The sequence below is a fragment of the Papaver somniferum genome, chromosome 10, assembly GCF_003573695.1.
Source record: "Papaver somniferum cultivar HN1 chromosome 10, ASM357369v1, whole genome shotgun sequence".
Classification (NCBI taxonomy): Eukaryota; Viridiplantae; Streptophyta; class Magnoliopsida; order Ranunculales; family Papaveraceae; genus Papaver; species Papaver somniferum.
The window spans coordinates 4,260,182-4,280,164 of record NC_039367.1 but is presented as its reverse complement, the minus strand read 5'-3'; the positions used below and the strand labels follow the sequence as shown (position 1 = coordinate 4,280,164).

Below are 19,983 nucleotides of genomic sequence, written 5' to 3'. Positions count from 1 at the left end.
TAACTAGAGTTTGGAATAGCCATTATTGTGATAGCTATGTCCAACGTTTTTCATCTTCAATGTTTTTAAATTTATTTGCTTAAATTCTAAAGTTTGTTTGGAAGATGATTTTTGCAGTATTAATCTTTATGGTTTTTTATATTACAATTTTTTATGGGATATGTGTGCCTGCGTTCATGAACTATGATTGTCCCGTACGTGGTCAAAAGGTAAGTCCTTCATATGTCGATATCCAAGTATTATAAGTTCGGGTTATCGATTGGTTCCTGTTTACCTTGATTTATCAAAAGACGGAACAAAACTCATAGGTATTTATATGGGAGACAGATTTATCTATTCCTGTAGACTTTTCTGTGTGATACAGATTTGTTTATTAAAGTCTTCGACTTTGGGTCTTAGCAACTCTTAGTTGTGGGTGAGACCAGCTAAGGGAATCAAGTGTGTAGTATCCTGCTGGGATCAGAGATGTAATGATCACAATTGTACCTTGGATCAGTGTGAGATTGATTGGGGTTCAACTACAGTCCTGACCGAAGTTAGTTTGTAGTAGGCTAATGTCTGTATCGGCTTAATACAGTGTGTGTTCAATCTGGACTAGGTCCAGGGGTTTTTTCTGCATTTGCGGTTTCCTAGTTAACAAAACTTCTGGTGTCTGTGTTATTTATTTTCCGCACTATATTTTGTTATATAATTGAAATATCACAGGTTGTGCGTTGAATCGATCGATTGGTAAATCCAACCTTTGGTTGCTGATTGAAATTGATTGATACTTGAACATTGGTCTTTGGTACCGTTCAAGTTAATTCCTCTTGTGTTCAATTAGACTCGCAAATTTCTATTTGCTTGAGTAAGTATTGAATCGATAAATTGAGATATAACTCCTTGATATACTTTTTATTAAGATTGAGTATGACTGTCTAGTTGATTCTCTTAAAAGTATACTGGAGTTAGTCCATACAGATTTCTAAGCGAAATATTGGGTGTGGTTGTTAGACCTCCGCTTTGGTTTTCAGGAGCTTATAGAGATTATTGAGTCTGGTTTCTTCGATGTAGATGATCCAATAGTTGCTACAGCTCTTCCTCAAGCCCAAAAGTATTATTTGAGAGAGAACAAAAATAAGGACAAGAAAGCGTTGTACTTTATATATCAAGGCCGGGATGATGCAGCTTTTTGAAGATATTGCAGCTGCAAAAACATCTAAGCAAGCATGTGACATCTTGCAGAAAGCTTACTAAGTCAATGACAAGGTGAAAAGTGTAAGGTTGCAAACCTTTAAAAGGTGAATTCAAATCCTTATCCATGAATGAAACTGGATCAACTTCTGAATATTTTTCTCGAATACAATTTATCGTGAATCAATTAAGGGTTAATGTGAGCAGATAGCTGACTCTCGTGTAGTTGAAAAGATTATGAGATCACCAACATAAAATTTCGATTATGTTGTTGTTGCAATAGAAGAAGGAAAATATATGTCTACTCTAACCATTGAGGGATTAGAGGATTCATTTTGTGCTTATGAGTACATGATGAAGCAGAGAAAGACAAGTTCTTTGGAACATGCTTTGAAAAATAAGGTTGTTATCACCGAAAAGGGAAGCTCCAGCAAAGGACATCATCAAGTCTAGGCAGAAGTGAATCCCAAGCAAGAAAGATAAGTCCGAAGTTGAATGCTACTATCGTGGAAAACTTGGAAATTACAGCAATAATTTTGGTTTAAGCCGAATAAGAAGACGGAACAGGCAAACTTTGTAGAGATTGAAGAACCAGAAATTTTTTTCTTTTCTTGCAGTATTTCACAAGAAGACAGTGACAACAAGAATGATTGATTTTTGGACTGCGGTTGCAGTAACCATATGTGTGGCAGTAAGGAACTATTTCCCCACCTTGATGAATTTGTTCGTGGAGTAGTGAACTTCGGGAACAAAGCCAAGGTACCTATTTTGGGTAGAGGTAAAGTTCTCATTGTTTTAGCCGATAACTCTCATCATTGTATCTGTGTTTTTCTTTATGTTCCGAGTCTCATTGGAACCTGTTCAGTATGGGTCAATTGTCTGTGAATGGGCTTCATTTTATAATTGATGCTGGTGTTTCCACTATTGATAACCATAAGAAGGAGTTGATTTATAAGGTAAAAATAATTAAGAGTCGTTTATTTCATTTACCTATAAAATCAGAGATTGTTTGTTCTTTCGGTGTTATTGTTCTAGATGATAATTGGTTATGTCATTTTCATTTCGGTCGTCTTAACTTTAATGGGTTACGTTCATTGGCAAAGAAAAAAGTGGTTACAGGTTTACCTTTATTGGAAGACTTTAACCGATTATGTGAAGGTTTTATTGTGGGTAAGCAACACAGACATCCGTTTCCAGTCGGAAAATCTTGAAGAGCAACACGACAGTTGGAGATGGTGCATTCTGATCTTTGTGCCCAATAGAAACTGTATCACATGGAGGTAATCGTTACTTTCTTACTTTCGTTGATGATTATAGTAGAAAGATTTGGGTATTTTTCTTGAAGAATAAATCTGATGCTTTTGAAACATTTAAGGCATTCAAAGCTTTTGTCGAGAAACAAAGTGGAAAGAGTTTCAAAGAACTTCACACTGATAGAGGTGGAGAGCACAACTAGAATGCTTTTGGTGATTATTGTATAATGCATGGCATTAGGCACCAACTTGCAGCTAGTTATACTCCGAAACAAAATGGAGTTGCTGAAAGGAAAAACCGGACTATTGTTGAAATGGCTCGTAGTATGCTGAATTATAAAAATTTACCTAAAACTTTATGGGCGGAAGCCGTTGCTTGTGTTGGTTAAATTATTAACAGGAGTTCCAAAAGTAGTGTTCGCAACATGACCCCAGAAGAAGCATGGAGTGGTTTTAAACCAGATGTCGCAGCTCTTCGTGTGTTCGGAAGTGTGGCATATGTTCATATACCAGCTGAAAAATGATAAAAGCTTGACGTGAAAGGTGAGTAGTGTATCTTCCTTGGTTACAACGATTGAACTAAGAGGTATAGGTTATACAATCCAGTCAATGGTGCCTTTATTATTAGTAGATATGTTGAGTTTTGTGAAGACAAGTCATGGCAGTGGAAAAGAACTGAAAATGTAAAGTTGGGAGTTGAATTAGACATCATTGACAATGAAGAATTACATTCTGAGGCGGAAGTTCAAGAACCAAATGCAACTTCAGTTCCAGACAGTCATACTACACCAAATAGTGCTTCTGAATATGACTCCTCACTTCAGGAAGTTCTAGTAACTCGTGTCTCAACACGAAATCGTACTATGCCTACACGTCTTTAGGATTATGTTATAACTAATGATAATGACGAATCTGATGAAGAACTTGTTAGTTTTGCATTTTTTGCAGATTGTGATCCTATGACTTATGTGGAGGCGGTGCAAGATGATGGTTGGGTTCACTGCAATGAATGATGAAATTCATTCTATCGAGAAAAATGACACTTGGGAGCCGACTACTCTTCCTCAAGAAAAGAAATCAATTGGAGTCAAATTGGTTTACAAGACGAAGTACAAGCCTGATGAAAATGTGGACAGACTTAAGGCGCGACTTGTTGTAAAAGGTTATAAGCAAAAGCCTGGTATCAACTACTACAAAGTGTTCGTACCTGTAACTAGAATGGATACCATTTGTCTTATTATTTCTTTGGCTGCTCAGAAGAAATGGAAAATTCATCAAATGGATTTCAAATTTGCATTTTTTTAATAGGTTACTTGAAGAGGGAGTGTACATATACCAACCAGTTGGTTATGCTAAGAAAATCGAAGAAGACAAAGTATTCAGGTTGACGAAAACTCTCTATGGGATTAAACAAGCACCGCGAAGAGTGGTACACTCGTATTGATTCTTATTTTCTTGAGCATGGTTTTCAGAAATGCCCGTATGATTAACACACTCTATATGTCAAAACTACTGCAGTTGCGACATGCTTATTGTTTGTTTGTATGTAGATGATTTGATCTTTACTGGAACTAACCCAAGTATGATTGTTGAATTCGGGGAGGAAATGGTTAATCACTTTGATATGACTGAAATGGGTCTTATGTCATACTTTCTTGGCCTTGAGATTGTACAGGAAGATTATGGAATTTTTATATACCAGAAAAAATATGTTGCTGATATTTTGAGAGGTTTAAGATGGACTCTTGCACTCCTACAAAGACACCAGTGGAAGCTCGAATACAATGGGATCAGAGTTGTAAAGGTGAGCTTGTAAATCAAACTCACTATCGTAAAATAGTAGGGAGTCTACGTCACTTAATCGCTACCATGCATGATATTCTGTTTGGAGTTGGTTTGGTTAGTCGTTTTATAAAAGCACCAAGTCCAGTTCACCTTCAAGCTGCAAAAATAATTATGTGTTACATAAAAGGTACACAAGATCATGGTTTTGTTTATTCATCGTCTACTAATTTTGAACTTGTTGGCTACACAAATAGCGATTGGGCTGGTGATATAGATCGAAAAAATACTTCTGGATTTTTATGTTATATGGGATCTGGAGCAGTATCATGGTGTTCAAAGAAGCAATAGGTAGTTGCTCTTTGTACTACTGAAGCAGAGTATATGGTAGCAACTGTGCGGCTGCTTGTCAAGCTATTTGGTTGAGGGGTTTAATTGAAACCAAGGTAGTTAATATCGCGTACTGGTCTCGTATCGGCCGGGTCCGATACACCTGTACAAAAGATAATATCGGTTTTTATCGGTGATACATCATTTAATATAGAATTTCAAATAATTATAAAACCGTAATTAAAAATAACAAGAATCATACACATATCTCAAATTTCCAAAATACAAGGTGGTTTATTAGCCAGCGTTGTGATTGTTATCCCATTATGCCGGTAAATCTTTTTTATTATCCTTCATATTTATCTTTTAGATTTTCCTGCCTTGCAATCGAAATATGGTTTCCATCTTATATCCTACCATATAGTAATTGATTTTATATTATAAATATATTAGGGTTTTTACATTCTTCAATTGACATTGTACTTGTTTGTAAAGACTAGATGCATGTTGATGAAATATTTATTCACGAAACCGATATTATCAGTGTACAAGTAAAACCGATATATCGGTCTGTACCGGCCTGTACAACCGATGATATCATTCCGTCTTTGTATCGCTGATATTTTCGATATCGTATAGGTATTTTCCGATATCCGATAAAAACCTGTAATATCGGCCTGTACAACCGATATTGACTACCTTGCTTGAAACATTGAATGTGCATCAAGCATCTCTAACACTAATATATTATGACAACCAATCATCCATAGCCTTAACCAAGTATCATGTTTTTCATGGAAGAGCTAAACACATCGACATTAAGTTACATAAAATTCGCGATCTTGTCAAGAGTGGTGAGGATTGGAATTTTGCAAGTTAAAGGAGCAGATTGCAGATATATTTACTAAGCCATTGAAGGCAAACATCTTTTTTATGCTCAAGCAGTTGTTGGGAGTTTATAGCTATGAGAAGCGTTGTGTTTGAGCTTAAGGGAGGCTGTTGGAGTTTAAGCCAAACCCAACCGATAGGTTTTAATGTTCACTGTTAAGTTTGAATAATTCTTTTCCTTAGTCATTAGGCGTTCCAATAGACTAGGAGTATTTATATCAGTCAGTTTTGTTTCTACTTGCTAGTTTAGTTTGTTCGTAAACACCTATATAAGGTGGTGTTTTCAGTTCTCTTCCATATACATAACTGAGTTTAAGTTTTTCATCAATAAAAAGGCTTATTAAATATATCTTCTTTCTGTTTTATTTTGTGCCTGTGTATTTTTGATTGTAGGTGGACTAACATTAGTTAGACCATACAAAAAGCAGCTAAAAACTCGAGAATAATCACTAGTGTCAATCCAACATCATTATTACATCACCCACAACGAGTTACCGAGCTCGGATTCTTATTTGTGCATCCACCATTAATGGCAGCAACCCCACATTCCTTCTCGACTCCAACAGCGGCATCAAAACCAACCCCGGTTTTATAGTAGTTTTGTCATTACTTCCAATGTCGTCCGTTCCCGACCAAACCATACACCACAGACGCTACCCCATCACTTTCATTATCAACATCATCTCAGTCTTCACCTATAGATTCGAACCTCTGGTCTCTGCTTGAACTCTTAGTTAACAAACCAACTTCATTGTTCCCCGAATAATCGTCTCACCATATACCAGGAGTCCATTACAAACAAAACCCATTTATTTTGACAGATCCAGTAGCTCAATGATATTCCCTCGAACTTGAATTATTTCAACCTGACTATCCCCCTTGAACCGTCATTATCAGCATCACCCAACACTTCCCTGTTTCAAGCTCTTCCCTGTCGTGATTCTGCTGGGGAAGAGGGAGAAGACAGGGTTCCCTTAACCATCGATATGGTGCTCTTAACAACTCTAATTTCAACTGTCAGTCTTGGAAATGTTGTTAGAAATCCTGTGCTTTCACCCTTTTTGCCAATTTTGAACCGCATCCAATGTTCCTAACTTCTTCGTACGAGGTCGGAATGACCTCATTATTTTTCCGTTAACTTCATATTTTCGTCCTCTTCAAGATGGTGAGAAGAAATCCCAGATTTGGACGACTTCCACTTCGTTTTGGTTAAGATAGCCTTAAACACCTAAGAAACTCAAAACCAAACAAAATCAAAGCATAACGAAATGAAAACTATTAATAAAGCAAAGCATTTGAGCACCAAACTAGTGCAAATATAATGCACTTGTCAGTCCCATTCACTCTCTCACACGATTTTATTTTGAAAACATTATATTATGTGACAACATGTGAGAAATGATTAGATCTTATAAAAACATTGTATTTAAAAATGAAAGTCTGGTTTTAAATACAATATATTACCTAGAAAAATGGATAAAGATCCATTTTTTTTGTACTATGTAATTAAACACTAATATAGGGAACTTAATACAGTAACATCATGTTTGTTTGCATCTGACTCGCGGTCTAGATCTGAGTGAATCCTTGATTCGACGCGAGTTAGATGTTATACCGTTTGTTTTCAATTTTGAGTCAGATCTGACTCGACCCCTGACTCAGACCTGGCCCCCGATTTGCACATGTTTGAGTCAGGTATGGAAATACCCCTGACTCGTGGGACCAAGCTACCGACTCGCATATTTTTGAGTTTGGCTCAAAAAAAAATACATTATATCTGATCCAGATGAATCAGTTAATTTAGGTTACATCCAGACGAGTTAGATCCAGAAAATGAAAAACAAACAAACATGATGTAACATGGGTATATTGGATCAGGATGTACTAGTTTTACCAGAATTCAGTGTGGATTTATGATGTTTTTTATAAGATTCTTATAGATATATAATTTGGATCATATTGTATTAAATTATGACTAATTTATATTATATAAATAGAGGTGGATTACAAATCAATATAGTTGAAAAAACTAAGGTCATCATTTTTTCCTTAAAAAAAAACTCATCCGCAAGTTGAGGTGGTGCTCGGTGGTGTGTGGAGGTGATGGTGGCCAGTGGTGGTTGGTGTGTGTGATGGTGGTGATGGTGGTGGTGGTTGTTGGTGGTATTGGTAGTGCTGGTGCGGGTTGGTGGTGTGGTGGTGGTGGTGGTGGATGGTGGAAAAACATTGCATGGTGTGCGATAACGAAAGAAACCAAAAAAAAAAAATTGCACATTAAATTGCATGAAATTCTTATGGTTTATATTTCTTGCCCCTCTAGTATCCTAATTTTTTTTAAATAATTTGGATACTTAGAGCATCTCCAATGGAGTTTGGGTATTTAAAAAAACTCATGCCACCTAGGATTTTAGTGATTATTTTAAAAAATATTTTCTTCTATAGTGGTTGTATAAGTAAAATTTTATCTTATTTGGCAACTTGAGTTTCGATGAGGGTACACACGCCATATTTTTTTTAACTTTTAAAACTGTTTTCATGTGATCTGACTTATAAGAGCATCTGCAACGGTGTTTGGATATGTATGATCATATGTGGCATAAAATAAAAACAAGTTTTATTAGTATGGCCGACAATAAGTTAGATACATATATATATTTTAGAAACCATCTCCAACAGAATTTGGATGTACATCTAATTGTTTTATTTAGAGCATTTCCAACAGAGTTTGGATATCTAAAAAACTCATGTCACCTAGAATTTTAGAGAATATTATCTCAAATCGTAGTTTGTATAAGTAAATTTTTATCTTATTTGGCCACATAGGATTTTGGAGATTCTCATCCAAACTCAAGTTGCCAAATAAGATAAAATTTTACGTATACATCTACGATTGAAGAGAGTATTTTTTTAAAACAATTTCTAAAATCCTAGGTGGCGTGAGTTCTTTTAGATACCCAAACTCCCTTATAGATGATCTAAAAAACAATTATGTGTATATCCAAATGAGCCGTGCTTTCACGCGCACGACCGCGTGATAGGTAAAATGTACTCGCGTCCTACAACCGTCGGATTTAGGCGACAGCTGTGTATCTGCAACTTAAGGGAGCTGTCTAATTTTTCATATATTTTATTCCGTAAATAACAGAAAAAATTTATATCTATTTCGTATTTAGTCCTTTGTACATCAATGGTTTTTAAAAAGAAATCGTTCCTTACCAGATGTAGTTTTTTATTCGAGTTGTAATTTGTGTTATACTAATAAAATTCTGAAAATCATACTTAATTTAAGCTAAAGATTGATTTATTTTTCCATCATACAAGAGTATAATTGTACCAACAACTGCATCAACAAAGTTACTTCGATCTGAATGTGTTGATCCCATGATTATGATTAACTAGATTATCAACTGCATTCAAACTGATGTTAAACTAACCCTGTGAAGAATCAAGACAAGTAACTTTAATGGGGGATTTGAAGGAGGAGAGAAGGGAGAAAAAGATGAGAAATTTATGGAAGGAATAGCTGTTATCGATTTTGATATGCTTTGTTTGAACGAGTTACAACTATGGCTTAACAGCCAGAAGGGGAGTTTTATTCTTCTATGCGTAAGAATAGAAGGACGCTGGTGATAGAGGAGAATTTAGTGGAGGAGTTGAGAGATGTGGGAAGGTGATGGACTATCTTTTAGGTCATATATATAAAGGGTTTCATAGAATAATTATTATAAGTATATGGATGTCTGTCGAATAAAGTTTAGAGAATATCTTACAGGATCTAAAAATATCCGAATTGAATACCACAGATGTTTGTGGAATCTAAAAATATCCAAATTGAATACCACAGATGTTTGATGATTCCCCACATATCCTAATTGAAAACTATACCTAAGGGTTTTTACGATTATTATATATGTAAATCTTAATCCAATACACTCCTGTAACAAAGATAGTCAAATGAGATTTCAAATGACTTTCAGAGAGTTTCCAAATCCGCTGTTAATCTATAGAGATTTTTGAAGAGTCTCTTGATATCTCTTGTTAGTGGTTAGAGACTTTTATTAAGTCGTTTAAATTCTCTGAAACTCCATGTTATTGGATTAGGATTTTATAATAGTCACTCCAACATCCATGTTATTCGAAGGAGAGTTGAAAGTCATTGACTTGTTGTTTCCAGAGATTTGGAAAGACATTTTTTGGAAAATAGGCATGGTAAAAATCTTTCTCCAAGAGGTGATATTTCTAGAGACTTAAAATTTGGGGATTTTTTTTCCAGAGTAGAGCCAATTGTTTTTCTTCTTTTTTTGATTGAGCTGATGACCAAGGATGGGTCATTTGTACTATAATGCAGCCGACCTCATCTGAATACATTACCCTCGTGTATATCAAGCTTTCTATTTGCCGCTTCAAAGCACGCTCGTCTTTTCCAGCCCTGGGAAGTTCATTAATCATTTCCCTACAAGGACCATTCTTTCTAAAATCAAACTTAGAGACAACACCGAGAAGATGCTAACCAGTGGTGAGATATCATAGTAAATAAAATGTGGGATGAGTGGAATAAAGAGAATGTAAACTTAGGCATAAGACAACAGTGATTTTGACAATATAAACATATTTTATTAGATATTTATGGTACTTTTAATAACATTATAGGTAGTAGACCTCTTTGAGGTTTAAACTTTAATATAACCTTTGGGCTTTAAACCCAATTTTTTTTTTAAAAAACATTTATAACGAGCATAATAATAAATGAAGAGATGTTTTAATTTTTTTAAATATTATATATTTTTTGTCTTTACAAATCACAAAGACTTTTTACAAAATCTATTTTTTTTTGTCTGGATAACAGAAATTAGAGTACATTTTGTTTCGTAGCGTCTTCCCCGTATTATGTAAATACAACTTCTCCTCTAAAAATGGTAAAGCTTCAAAGACAAGCAGCAGTCACACCGAAAGCAGAACATCACGAATTGGACGATCAAATTCAAAATTTTGAAATCCTAGTCATTAGCAATTTCTATATTTTCAGAGAATTTATGAGTCACTCTCAAATATAAAATGTTTGACCCAGTAAATGTCCAATTTTCTCTGAACTTTTGCGGAACGTAAAATTGTAGATTGACGGAAGAAATCCTGCCTGCGTGGGAACAACTAGGACCTAATTGAGCTTATTAGTATTTCCCAGCCACCGTTAGATTTTCTCACCTGATTTTACTCGGTCACATCCCTGGACTAATTGGCTTCTCAGCAGTCAGCGTTCTACCACATTCACGCCTTGGCTGCTTTCTTCTCAGTGTCACGCCACTATCAGTCACTCTAGTTTCTTCTTCTACGGTTCTTCTCTCTTTCTCTCTCAGCCTCACTCGCTTCTCCCGCCAAAATCCCTCTTCCACCATTTTCATAACTTCGCTTATATTCATTCTGTCGCTTCTTTCTTGTATTAGGAATCGGCAGAAGAAACACTTCCATCGTTCGTTAAGGTACGTTTCAAACTCAATCGCAAATGTTAATCGTCTCTCTCTCTCTGGATTTCCGATTTGAATGTGTGTTGACTAGTGATTCATCTAAAGTAGGTATTCGTTGATTTGAATTCCATCACCGATTCTATCTCAAATTCTAGGTTTTCGTTTTACGTCTCATAATTCCCCTGGAGCGAGAAGTACTGCATTTAAAAGGAAAGGTTAAATTCATGATTCTTACATAGGTTTTTCTTTCTATTCTGCTTTGATACATATAACAAAGTCTCATCTATTTTCGTTGATTAGTGTAGTCACATCTATTAGAATCCAAAATCTGTGAGGAATGTAGTTCTGGTTAAACTCTCGTCGTCTTTAGTAGATTGATCAAAATTTGGTTATTTTGAACATTTTTTTATTCAAATTATTCGATCTTGTTTGTGTTATGTGAATATGAATATAAAGTAAGAGAATCCAGACTCCTATTTTTTTGATTTTATAAAACTGCGTGTTCGGCTTTTAAATTAGCAAATGTTATATTAAAGCTGGCTGTTGAGATTTACATGCTGTAGGTGTAATTTGGTATCTTAAAAAGATGTGGCTACAGGTGTCCAAGACAGTAAGAGTTTGAATTGTCTGAAGTTTAGATACTGTGCAATGAGCATTGTTTGATTTTGACTGATGATAAATTTTATGGTGATCTTCTTAAACTGCGGATCAGATCTCTAATTCTTGGGGTTATTTGGCATTTTGGTTATTGATTTCATTTCACTGACGAAACATTTTGATACCTTGTGTACAGGTCAAGCGTAGGAGATTCTGATACATTTTGGTACCTGGCCTCCGTGCTCCAAAACATGAGCTACCCTGTGGATTCATATGCTTTGAAGTCAGTGTTTGATTTGCCTGAGCCTTTTCGCTCAACTTTCAAATTCAGGTGGGATGTGTAGTTTGATTGCATCTGTTGGTGCACCCAAAATAGAAGATCTCCTGTTGACTGTTGTATTTATTCTTCCGCCAGTAGATATGTCGTCCTAAATTCAGTATCTGTTTGGCATATAAAGTAGCTTCCTACGTAACAAATGTGGTTAGAGCATTCGTATTTGAGATGACATTGTCACTTGAAATCATACTTAAATTGGACAAAAATGTTTCTTACAGTTATTACATTGATTGATAAACAAATTATATTGCATGTTTCCTGACAAGCAGTTAGGTTAGGGTACCCAGTGAGACTACAAAATTTCAAAATTGCGAGTCAGTTGGTCTGTTATACTTAAGATCACTCATTTATTCTTTCTTTTGTATATCAAAGGTAGTCCAGTTTATGTTATCACTACCATTCTTGACCGGCTTCTTGAGTTTTACCATTTAAACTGCATGGAAGTAGCACCAAAAAGAAATTAAGTACTAAGTGGCTCATGAGTTTTCAGCTTCGGTTGTTTGCTTGATCTGAACTAGTAAGCTGTTATAATAGTTTATCTTATTCTTGCGGATGCAGGTATTTCAATTCGTTGCAGAGTGAGTGCTTTGCTGGTTGTTACTTCTCTGACATGAACATGGTCATTTCGGCGCCAACTGGAAGCGGTAAAACGGTGTTATTTGAGCTATGCATCTTAAAGCTCCTTTCCAGGTTCCTTTCTCAGGATGGAAGGTTCCTTCATATGAAGGGTACACTGAAAACAGTAAGTATACCTACTTCTGTTGCTGGTACCGATAACGCGATTTATTCTCTATCATTTATGTCATACGCCTTGCACAAAACAGATCTCTCCATTTACTGATATCCGTGTTAAACTGCTAATACATATTCTTCGTGATAGCAATACTTTGGATACTTATGTCCCATATGCTGTAGTAAGCCAAACTGATTAATCTCCTTTAATTGATCGAAAAAAGTGTTATTTTTTTTCACTTTTTGAGTAGTTTGTGTATTTATCTTTTCCTTTTGTGGTAAAAAGGTCTACATAGCTCCATCTAAGGCCTTAGTACAGGAGAAGCTTCGTGATTGGAACCAGAAGTTTGGTTTATTGGGTATTAAATGCTTGGAGCTCACAGGTGATAGTGAATCTCACAGCCCAAAGAATATGCAAGAAGCAGATATTATTCTCACTACTCCTGAGGTGAATGTTCAAATGTCTAGTATCATTCAACTTCTCAAGAATATTTTTTGCTCCTTTTTTTATTTGATGAAACTGTTTTGAACCTTACTTGTGAGTATTTTTTGCTGGACATTTCACTCTTTTTACAGAAGTTTGATTCCGTCACCCGCTATCGCATAAAAGATGGTGGTCTGAGTTTTTTCTGCGACATAGGGCTTGTACTTATTGACGAGGTTCACTTATTAAATGATCCTCGTGGAGCTTCATTGGAGGCAATTGTTAGTAGAATCAAAATGCTTGCTCGCAGCCCTGAAATGGAATCAAGTGCTCTGGCTCATGTTCGGTTCATTGCTGTTTCAGCTACTATTCCAAACATTGAGGACCTCGGTAAGCACTTGCATTCAATGATAATAGTTTGATGATTTGCATAAATTTGATGATTTCTGTCACTGTTTTCTAAATTCTACAGGGGAATGGCTTATGGTTCCAGTTCAAGGACTTAAAAGGTGCTGTCTTGACAAAACTATTATGGTGGATACAATCTCTTGTTTGCTTAATTATCCAGACCTTCAATAGTTATTTTTTCTTGTTAACTTTCACCCCACAGATTTGGAGAAGAAATGAGACCTGTAAAGTTGACCACCAGAGTATTCGGTATAGGCGACCACTTCACTTCTATGCTCTTAATGCCGGTGTCTTATGAGGCTTTATGCTTTTTGCACTGAATCAAGATTTTTATTTGTTTCCCCTTGTTGTTGTGCAGGTTACGCTCCAGCAAAAAACGATTTCTTGTTTGAACGGGTAATTGCTTAATCCCATCATATATTTGATTGTACTTTTTGGTGTTTGGGGAACTGTAATATATCTCTTGTGTTTTTTTTTTTTTTTAATATCCACTAAACGCTGCCTATTAAATCATTTGGGATCATATATGTTCTACTCAAAGATGGATAATTTTCTTTGTTATTGTTATTCTGACTGTTTATTCTTATCCATTAATCCAGCGCCTTCAAAACTACGTTTTCGGTAAGCAAGAATCAGAAGACTGCTTATTCGTTTTTGTAAATTCTTTTTTGCCAGTGTATATAATTTTGAAATGCATGACACAATGTAACATGCAATTACTTTTTCCTCCTCTACAGATATTCTTATGCAACATTCTAGAGGGAAATCTGCCTTGATTTTCTGTTCAACCAGAAAAGGAGCACAAGAAGCAGCACTATGCCTCTCTCAGACTGCAATAACATTTGGCCTCTCGAATCCATTCATAAAGTCGAGGGAGCAACAGGAACGGCTAAAGGAAGCTTCGCTATCATGCAGTGATAAGCAAATGCAATCATGTACTCTTTTTGGTGGTAAATACGGATTAGCCTCGATTTTAAACATTTGTCGGATTTTAAGGTGGCATTTTTGTCCTCAGCTTTGTATGATAGTGCTGTGGAAAAACAATTGTACTGTAGCTCAACTCTTGGTTTACAGTTGGTTACCACAATGGTGGACTATGCCAAAAGGACCGCAACCTTATCGAAGCCCTTTTTCTTAAAGGAGATCTTCAAGTTATATGCACTACAAACACTCTTGCCCATGGTATCAACTTACCAGCACACACCGTTGTTGTTAAGTCGACACAACACTTGTAAGTGAAACTTCTCCTCTTCAGGTGAAATGTCGTATAAATCTTTTAGTTATCAAATTAGTTCATCATGTACGCCATTAACACTATACTTTGTACAGCAACAAAGAGAAAGGCCTCTACATGGAGTATGATCGGTCAATGATACTTCAGGTTTGGTAACTCACTACCTCCTGTTTTTTGTTTACTTTTAAAAGGAAAAGGTCCATTTTCACTGCATTAATCAAATAGTGAATCTATACGGTTTACCTATAATATACATTTAGGATGGGGGTGTATTTTATTGGTGCTGACAGCTCATGTACAATGCTGTAGATGTAAATTAGCGGCACTCACATTCTATGTAGTTGGATAGGGTACACTTTGCTACTTCTAGCTCATGTATCTTTTATTCTATTTGTTGTAATTGATTCTTCTGCACTTCGTGATATCCCTGTCCAATGCATAGTTTGTATAATGTGATTGAAGTTTGGAATTGCAGATGTGTGGTAGGGCTGGGCGTCCTCCATTTGATGATACTGGCACGGTGATAATTATGACAAGAAAAGATACAGTAAATTTCTGCCTTCTTAATTCAGATATATGTCTTCAAAACTTAGTTCATTCAATAAAGATTAATTTCTTTTTTCAAAAAATCCAGTGCCTTCGTACGCGAATTTATGATGTTTTTTTCTTCTTATAAAAGTAAACGGTTGAGTTTTTTTTTCAAAAACTCAGGTCCACTTGTACGAGAATTTATTGACCGGATGTGAAACGGTTGAGTCTCAGTATGTTCTTAACCTTTATCATATTTATAAATTATTCTTCTATCTTAGTAAGTATCGTCTATCTTGGTAAGTAACCTGTATATCTCTAAACTACGTTGCTCGTACTTTTTGCATTAGATTACTTTCATGTGTGACGGAGCATCTAGCTGCAGAAATAGTTCAGCTAACTGTCAATGATGTACCTCGGGCAATTGAGTGGATAAAATGTTCTTATTTGTATGTGCGAATGAAAAAGGCATGTTTTCATCGAAACTCATTATATGTTTGAGAATATTTTTTGTCATCAATGTATTTCTTATACCTCATATGTCTAATCAGAACCCCTCGAATTATGCATTAGAAAGGGTCCCTGGTGGAGGGCTAGAGATGCATATGCAAGGTAAGGGTTTGCATGAACTGTTAAGGTTTCTTGTCTATTGTTGTCTTTTGGCTAATTAATTCTTCAATGTCAGAAATTTGTGTTCAGAAAGTAAACGAGCTTTCAGGACATGGAATGATCTGGACAGATGAATATGGATTTCTTTTGAAGCCGCTTGGTATCTTCTTTCCTCGTGTACTAGGGCACCTAGATTTATGACCACGAATCTCTATAATCTTTGTTCTGGTTGTTTGCATGACAGTAGTTCTGTAACTTGTATCTTTTTCACCTTTGTAATTTTCAGAGCCTGGGAGGCTGATGACCAAATATTATTTGAAATTCGATACGATGAAAAACATCATGGGTACCCCTGAGAGCTCCAGTTTGGAAGATGCTCTTCATGTTGTTTGCCGCTCTGAGGAGATATCCTGTATGTATATATCAGTATAGCGTCTGTAGGCTGAGATAACTCTACTTGTTAACAGGCAAATTAGGTTACTGCCTAAACTTTTTATGCTGGAAAATGAAGGGATACAGCTGAGGCGTAATGAGAAGAGGATTCTAAATGACATAAACACTGATAAAGAAGGTCGCCTTCGATTCCATATTCTTGGTGAAAATGGGAAACGGAAAAAGCGAATTCAATCAAGAGAGGAGAAGATCTTTCTGTTGGCAAATGACTGCTTGACTGGTGATCCCTCATGTCACGATTTGTCCCTCAGCCAGGTCTTGTATGCTGTTACAAATAGTATCATCATAAATTCCACTAAATTAACTTAGTGAAGCCTTATTAATCTCCTTTTACACCACAGGACATGAACTCTATATGCTCAAATGGGAGTAGAATTGCTAAGTGCATGAAAGAGTACTTTATTTACAAAAAGAATTACAAGGGAGCTTTTAACTCCACACTTCTTGCCAAATGCTTAGATCAGAAACTGTGGGATGACAGTCCTTTCTTGCTGAAACAACTTACTGGCATTGGAACAGTAACGGCGAAGGTTTATTCTCCACTTCATTTCTTGCAGAATGTTGTTCTCGTAGTACAGTTATGCTGATTAATGATGTTTAGTTAGACTAAACTATGTTTTTGTAAATGTGTTAGGCATTAAACTCTGCAGGGATAAATACTTTTGGAACTTTAGCAGATGCTGATCCAAGGAGGATAGAAATAGTTACTAATCGCAAATATCCGTTTGGGAACCATATTAAAGAATCCTTATTGTCACTTCCTCCTAAAGTTGAGTTGAGCATCGAGGAGATTGGATGCCAGAGGCAAGGGAAGTCAAAATTAGTGGTGACATTGACTCGGTTACCTCAACCTGTTCCAGCGACAAAGCGTCATTTTGCCGATATGGTACCTTTTCTTAACTCTCTCTCTTTTCATTTGCTATTTAACCATAACTTATGAACGCCAATGAACGTTGACCAAGGGTACTCATCTCTGTCATTTTCATTCATATTTTCTTTCATGATATATTCAAGTGACTGAACTTTTTACAGGTTGTTGGTTCAGAGGAAGATAACCTGATCCTGTTTCACGAGAAAATAAGGTTGAATCAGCTTATTTCAATAATTTTCTGGATTAGTGGAAAGACTACTGTGACAATAGCATTATATATTATTATTATTATGTTTCTCTAGTCTGTACTATGCCCGTGTTATATGCTCATCAATCCAGATTGTCCAACTCGTTGGTGGATGGTTTATCATATTATTGGGCTTATTTGACCAGAAGATCTACTGGTGTGTGTGTGTGTGTTGATTAGAATAAGATATCCTATTTTTCCGAGGTTGACTCTCTTTTGGTTTGGTTAACGCAGAGTGGATGAGTTTTCCAGGTGCGCAATCTTGAATTTTTGCTGGTCTTCTCATCTCATTTCACAGGTTCTACTTTCTTTGTGACCCACACCATGGTTGTGGTGTTTATTGCAGTCCCTATAGTACAACAGTTCTCGTGTCAAGACCTGAGCAAGGAAAGTTAACTGTGAGGGCGGATCTGCTTTTCGAAGAATACAGTAATATTCTTACTGCTATGTATCAAACTATTAATGATATTCATTTCTTTTTCTTCTTTTTTTTTGTTTCTTTTCTTTTTCTTTTTTTTAATGAATGTTAGACTGTTATGAGTTGTTTTATGGTGATGTTCATGCAGTTGGTCTCGATCTCCACAAAAATGTCTTACTGGTGAAGGAAATCGAATCAAATATGATTCGAAAACGTGGAGATTATAGAACCACCTCCACTTATGATCTGCCCCAAGAAATCTACATCGTAGACGATGATGACAAGAAAACCACCTCTCATACTTCAACAAAAGAACTTCACGTGTCACACAAGTCTACGGAGGTTTTCTCCATGTGTGTCCTTTAATCCCTTTTGTCATTCAATTGTCTCATAATATGTCATTGCTTCCGGATATCTGTTCCACTTGTTCTCAAGCTTACCCTATCTTAAAGTTAAACTTCTTTCGCAGGCCAAGTTTCAATCTGCTAGAGGAAGAATCTGACGAAGGTATCACTGATCTAGTTTGATTTATTGCATAATACACTGCTTCAACTTTGTTTCCAATTCTTTTTGCTTATTTTATTCATTTATAGATGTGGCCGTAATCAAAACCGAAGAAAAAGAAAGTGAAATCATAACTGAACAGACAGTATTTGATCACATTCGAAGAAAAGCTAAGAACTTTCAAGTTTTTGCCATATCAAGTAGTGCCGATTCATCAACGTCCGGGAAATTGGTCTCAGTGAAAAGAAGTCAATCTCCAAACCATATTGAACCCCACAGTACAAGTCATGTGCTGGAAGAAACAAACGCAAGTATGCGGAGAGCGACTATTAATGGTCCAGATATGGAGCCTGGAGATGGTTTCAGAAAGGATGAAACTCTGAAACATCATGTCAATACACGACACTCCGGAACAAATTCAAGTATTCAGACATATCCTATTCATGGTCCAGATATGCAGCTTGACGATGGTTTCAGAAAGGATGAAACTCCGAAACATCATGTCAATACCCGACACCCAAGCAGCTTTGGTCTTCTAGAGGAACACATGAATATAGGTAGTAACCTGAAACAGTTCCTACTTACCCTTCTATAGCCTTTTCAGATATGTTTTAACCTTCATTCTTTTCTTTTTTGGATTATATAAAAGGTATTACTTCCCCAGTAATTCCAGAGAAGATAGCTGCCGAGGTAACAGAACAAACTGTTTTTGATCACATACGGAAGAAAGCTAAGAATTTTCCAGCACTCACAATAGAGGCCATGAGATTGGAACCTGTGGTCCCTTCAAGAAAACGTTTCTGCCTGGATCAGTTCAAAACAAGTATCTCTGTAGAAGAACATGAGGCAGAAATTTCGAAGATTACCTCGGAAGACAGTACAACGATTCCCGATTCCAGAATGGGAGATATGGGTAGACTTGTGTATGGGACCAATACATATGTGAAACAACATACTTCCACGAGAAGTGCAAGAAGTGTGAGCTCACATATACTACCTAAGGTTTTAGGCACCCAAACTGATTCAGCAGAATTAAGAGATATCTCTATGTGTGACAGAATAAAATATACTTCTCATTCTATAACCTCTGGAGATCACTATAGCGGCAAACAGCAGCAGTACTCAAATGGATCAGACAGTCAGTTGTTCTCATTGGATATGATAGATGAGAAGAAGAAAGAACCCTTCTTTGGGTTTAAGAGTGTTTTTTCATTTCTCTGATTAACAACAGCATTACTCAAATTTTCGGAATAGGGATTTCTTCCCCAATGGATAGTAGCTTAGAAAGTACAAAGTGTGCTGCCTTGTTTTTATTTCTTTGATTACTTGTCACAGTCACTGTCAGAGAATATATCATTTGTTTCTATTACCGGAAGAGAATATATTATTTGTAAATAGCTATTGGCTTTTCTCAGTCTTTTACAGCATGGTCGCACAACCTTGCTGTGATTTAGCTCGAACGGTGTCAATGAGGTGTGTAGTTTTCTACCCAGTGAGCAACTGTAATATGATCAAGTCAAGTACGCAAAATTCAGCTTTGAAGTTTGGCAATGCGATTTGTACAACAATGGGATGGCTCAATCCTGACATTGTCTGGGCCAAACCTGTATTTGTTTCTCTTTTTCACGATGGTTTAGTACATAATTCAGACCATATCATTTGTGGAAATCGGCAGTTTAACGACGGTTCAAAGTTCTGGTCTCGTGGTCACGTTATGGACCCTAAATTTGTTC

The 19,983-nt window shown here is 36.2% G+C and overlaps 1 protein-coding gene across 1 annotated transcript; it reads left to right on the top strand.

Moving 5' to 3' along the window:
* The first annotated feature begins 3,413 nt into the window (after positions 1-3,413).
* Positions 3,414-19,758, top strand: LOC113315291 (DExH-box ATP-dependent RNA helicase DExH17-like). Its single transcript, XM_026563589.1, has 31 exons — positions 3,414-3,625; positions 3,735-3,809; positions 3,945-4,230; positions 10,599-10,903; positions 11,682-11,816; positions 12,381-12,564; positions 12,841-13,002; positions 13,131-13,368; positions 13,451-13,487; positions 13,589-13,635; positions 13,745-13,782; positions 13,986-14,007; positions 14,124-14,336; positions 14,461-14,617; positions 14,716-14,767; positions 15,096-15,167; positions 15,332-15,381; positions 15,499-15,616; positions 15,700-15,760; positions 15,834-15,917; positions 16,044-16,169; positions 16,269-16,465; positions 16,552-16,740; positions 16,845-17,096; positions 17,243-17,292; positions 17,563-17,580; positions 17,675-17,757; positions 17,895-18,099; positions 18,216-18,253; positions 18,340-18,807; positions 18,900-19,758. The coding sequence occupies exons 1-31, from the start codon at positions 3,414-3,416 to the stop codon at positions 19,469-19,471; spliced, it is 4,746 nt and encodes a 1,581-aa protein (XP_026419374.1). The 3' UTR covers positions 19,472-19,758.
* The last annotated feature ends 225 nt before the right edge of the window (positions 19,759-19,983 follow it).